General features: G+C 57.5%; 1 protein-coding gene across 2 annotated transcripts in view; it reads left to right on the top strand.

Annotated features, from left to right (window-relative positions):
* dhx9 (DEAH (Asp-Glu-Ala-His) box helicase 9) overlaps positions 1-3,727 on the top strand; it is a 13,920-nt gene extending 10,193 nt beyond the window's left edge. For both annotated transcript variants that reach the window (XM_007578097.2, XM_016664079.1), the window contains 12 exons: positions 171-268; positions 339-552; positions 626-720; positions 797-870; positions 959-1,111; positions 1,187-1,347; positions 1,627-1,738; positions 1,810-1,971; positions 2,361-2,488; positions 2,563-2,792; positions 2,865-2,980; positions 3,466-3,727. In XM_007578097.2, the coding sequence (XP_007578159.1) occupies positions 171-268; positions 339-552; positions 626-720; positions 797-870; positions 959-1,111; positions 1,187-1,347; positions 1,627-1,738; positions 1,810-1,971; positions 2,361-2,488; positions 2,563-2,792; positions 2,865-2,980; positions 3,466-3,712 (1,790 nt within the window). In that variant the 3' untranslated portion in view covers positions 3,713-3,727. The remainder of the gene's footprint in view (positions 1-170; positions 269-338; positions 553-625; positions 721-796; positions 871-958; positions 1,112-1,186; positions 1,348-1,626; positions 1,739-1,809; positions 1,972-2,360; positions 2,489-2,562; positions 2,793-2,864; positions 2,981-3,465) is intronic.
* The last annotated feature ends 109 nt before the right edge of the window (positions 3,728-3,836 follow it).

Consider the following 3,836-nt stretch of genomic DNA (forward strand, 5'->3'; position numbering starts at 1 on the left):
TCTGGTCTGTACCCAGTCGGGTTCTGGTCTGTACCCAGTGGGGTTCTGGTCTGTACCCAGTGGGGTTCTGGTCTGTACCCAGTCGGGTTCTGGTCTGTACCCAGTCGGGTTCTGGTGCCTGGATGTGGAATATCTGGCTGAAATATTTAGAGTTTTCCTGTTTGCCTCAGAGTATTTCCTGGAGGACTGTATCCAGATGACCAACTTCGTCCCTCCGCCGATGGACCGGAAGAAGAAGGACAAAGACGAGGACGGCGGAGACGATGACGTGAGGACGCTGAGTCTGATGGGGCCTCCAGCTTGGTTCTGGTTCTGGTCCTGACCTCTCCTCTCTGCAGACCAACTGTAACCTGATCTGCGGGTCGGACTACACGCCGGAGACGAAGCGCTCCATGGCTCAGGTCAGTGAGAAGGAGACGTCGTTCGAGCTGGTGGAGGCTCTGCTGAAGTACATCGAGACGCTGCAGGTGGCCGGAGCCGTTCTGGTCTTCCTGCCCGGCTGGAACCTCATCTACTCCATGCAGCGCCACCTGGAGACCAACCCGCACTTCGGTACCGGAACCCGTCCGTCCGGCGCCAGAAACTCCTGCAGACGTGAGCTAACGCGGTGTCGCTCTGGTTCCAGGAAGTAGCCGGTACCGCATCCTGCCGCTGCACAGCCAGATCCCCAGGGAGGAGCAGAGGCGGGTGTTTGAGCCGGTTCCGGACAGCGTCACCAAGGTGAGTTCTGGGAAAACGCCGGGAGCCGCTCCGCTTCCTGGCAGACAGGAAGTTCACTCTTGGTGCGACGTTCCAGGTCATCCTGTCCACCAACATCGCCGAGACCAGCATCACCATCAACGACGTCGTCTACGTCATCGACTCCTGCAAGTAAGAGCTCCACCCCCTGACCTCTGACCTCCTAACCCTAGTCCTCCTGACCCCTGACCTCCTGGTTAACCTGGGCTCGTCCTGACAGGCAGAAGGTGAAGCTCTTCACCTCCCATAACAACATGACCAACTACGCCACCGTCTGGGCCTCCAAGACCAACCTGGAGCAGAGGAAAGGTCGCGCCGGCCGAGTGCGACCCGGTTTCTGCTTCCACCTGTGCAGCCGCGCTCGCTTCGACAAGTAGGCCCGCCGACCCGGACGCATCGGGAACCGCCACGAGCCGCGAACGTCATCGTGTGTTTATGTTCCCCGCAGGCTGGAGACGCACATGACCCCCGAGATCTTCAGGACGCCGCTGCACGAGGTGGCGCTCAGCATCAAGCTGCTGAGGCTCGGCGGCATCGGCAACTTCCTGTCCAAGGCCATCGAACCGCCGCCGCTGGACGCCGTCATCGAGGCGGAGTTCACTCTCCGAGGTGGGAGGGGCTTTGGGAGGTGGATGCAGGTTTCATCCCTTCCAGCTCATGACAGGCCTGGATATTCTCCTAAAGGCCTTCAGGGGGCGCTGTGCTCCATCTGCTCTAACCTTAACCTCCACTGGAGTTTAAGGTTGACTGATAAATATTTTACACAAAAAGCGAAACGCTACAGGTTCTACTGGTTCTACTGGTTCTAACTGGTCTTCCTGGTTCTACTGGTTCTTACTGGTTCTACTGGTCTTACTGGTTCTACTGGTCTTACTGGTTCCTCTCCAGACCTGGACGCCCTGGACTCCAACGATGAGCTGACTCCGTTGGGTCGGATTCTGGCCCGGCTGCCCATCGAGCCTCGGCTGGGGAAGATGATGATCATGGGCTGCATCTTCCAGTCGGTTCCTGCCGCTTCGCTCTTCTTCTGCAGCCTCTGCAGCTCTCTGACGGCTCTCTGTCGCCCCCCAGTGTCGGAGACGCCATGTGCACCATCTCGGCCGCTTCCTGTTTCCCGGAGCCGTTCATCAACGACGGGAAGCGCCTCGGCTTCGTCCACAGGAACTTCTCCGGCAGCCGCTTCTCGGATCACGTGGCGCTGCTGTCGGTCTTCCAGGCCTGGGACGACGTCAGGTGAGCCGGTCGGTTCTGTCGGACCCGACATCAGAACTGAGGCTGTTTTCTCTGTTTTTCTACCAACAGGTAGAACGATTATATAATGTACACAGTAAGCCGACAGAGAATAAACCTTCATAGAGGCAAACCAGGTGGTGAACAGAGACGTCTGGAAGGACTCACACAGCTGACATGTTGGATGACAAAGTTCTTCAGTTTGATGTTTTGGTCTCAGTCAGTGTTTCTTTGTATAGCAGAGGTCAAAGTGCTTTCCATAAAGTGATAAATCATCATTCAGTCACCAGTTGAGAAACCAGCATTACATTTTGTCCAGTTCCATCATCATCATCGTCCAGAAACATCAGTTGGCCTAATCAAAGCCCGGCTGTTGTCCTGGTTCTGCTCAGGGTTAACGGTGAAGAGGCTGAGAACCGTTTCTGCGAACACAAACGTCTCAACATGTCCACCCTGAGGATGACCTGGGAGGCCAAGGTGCAGCTGAAGGACATCCTGGTGAACTCCGGGTTTCCTGAAGGTACCTGAACGCCCCGCGGCTCTGCGGCGCCCGGCGCAGTGACGACCATGACGCCGGTCCGTTTCCTCCTGCAGGCTGCCTGATGACCCAGATGTTCAACACGGTGGGACCCGACAACAACCTGGACGTGGTGGTGTCTCTGCTGACCTACGGCTCCTACCCCAACGTCTGCTTCCACAAGGAGAAGAGGAAGATCCTGACCACCGAGGGCCGCAACGCGCTCATCCACAAGTCCTCCGTCAACTGCCCCTTCAGCAGCCACGACATCCACTACCCCTCGCCCTTCTTCGTCTTCGGAGAGAAGGTGGGCGGCGTCACCGCAGCCGGACTCCTGCGGGTCCGGAGGCGCCCGACTGAGGTTCTGGTTCTGTTTCAGATCCGGACCCGGGCCATCTCGGCTAAGGGGATGACACTGGTGAGTCCACTGCAGCTGCTGCTGTTCGCCTGCAAGAAGATCAGCTCCAACGGGGAAATCGTGGAGCTGGACGACTGGTGAGACGCTACGGGTGATCCGGTACCGGTTCTGCTGGGGGGCCGGTTCTGCTGGGGGTTCTGCTGGGAGGCCGGATCTGCTGGGGGGCCGGATCAGCACCCGATTATCAGCAAATATCATCATCATAGAGGGAAATAATCCAGGCTGTTTCTGTTGGTTCTGATGGTTTTGTTGGTTCTGGATCTCAGAATATTTCGGATGTTTCCCTGATGATCCGGTTGACCCGGTTCTGTTGGAACTAAAACTGTAGCATGTTCCATTTCCTGCGGTTCATTAGGACTGAGCGATGAGTCGATTTCTGAAATCATCAGTAACTTAATCAGGACAAAACCGACTAAAAAAGCCAAATAACCAAATATTCTGAAACCAAAACGACAAAAACAAACATTTCAGAGGAAAAGGTTTGTAAATCTGTGGCAGCAGAACTCTAGAAGAGGTTCCAGCCTCTCCTGATCCTCCCCTCGTGTTGGTGGGTTTCCTCCAGGATCAAGCTGAAGATCTGCCATGAGGTGGCGGGCGCCATCGCCGCCCTGCGGGCCGGCCTGGAGGCTCTGGTGGTGGAGGTCACCAAGGACCCAGAGTTCATCAACCAGCTGGACCAGGCCAGCGAGAAGCTGCTCAACGCCATCAGACAGGTGTCCAAACCGTCCGCCGCCGGGATCAACCTGATGGCCGCCAACCAGAGGTACCAGAGAGGCCGTCGGTTCGATTCCCACAGCCCGACCCGTTGATGGCCCGGGCTGTGGCCCTCGGTGGGTCACAGCCCGGACCCTCAGCGGGTCACAGCCCGGGCCATCAGCGGGTCACAGCCCGGGCCCTCAGCGGGTCACAGCCCGGGCCCTCAGCGGGTCACAG

This window comes from Poecilia formosa, unplaced genomic scaffold, assembly GCF_000485575.1.
Source record: "Poecilia formosa unplaced genomic scaffold, Poecilia_formosa-5.1.2 Scaffold466, whole genome shotgun sequence".
Classification (NCBI taxonomy): domain Eukaryota; kingdom Metazoa; phylum Chordata; class Actinopteri; order Cyprinodontiformes; family Poeciliidae; genus Poecilia; species Poecilia formosa.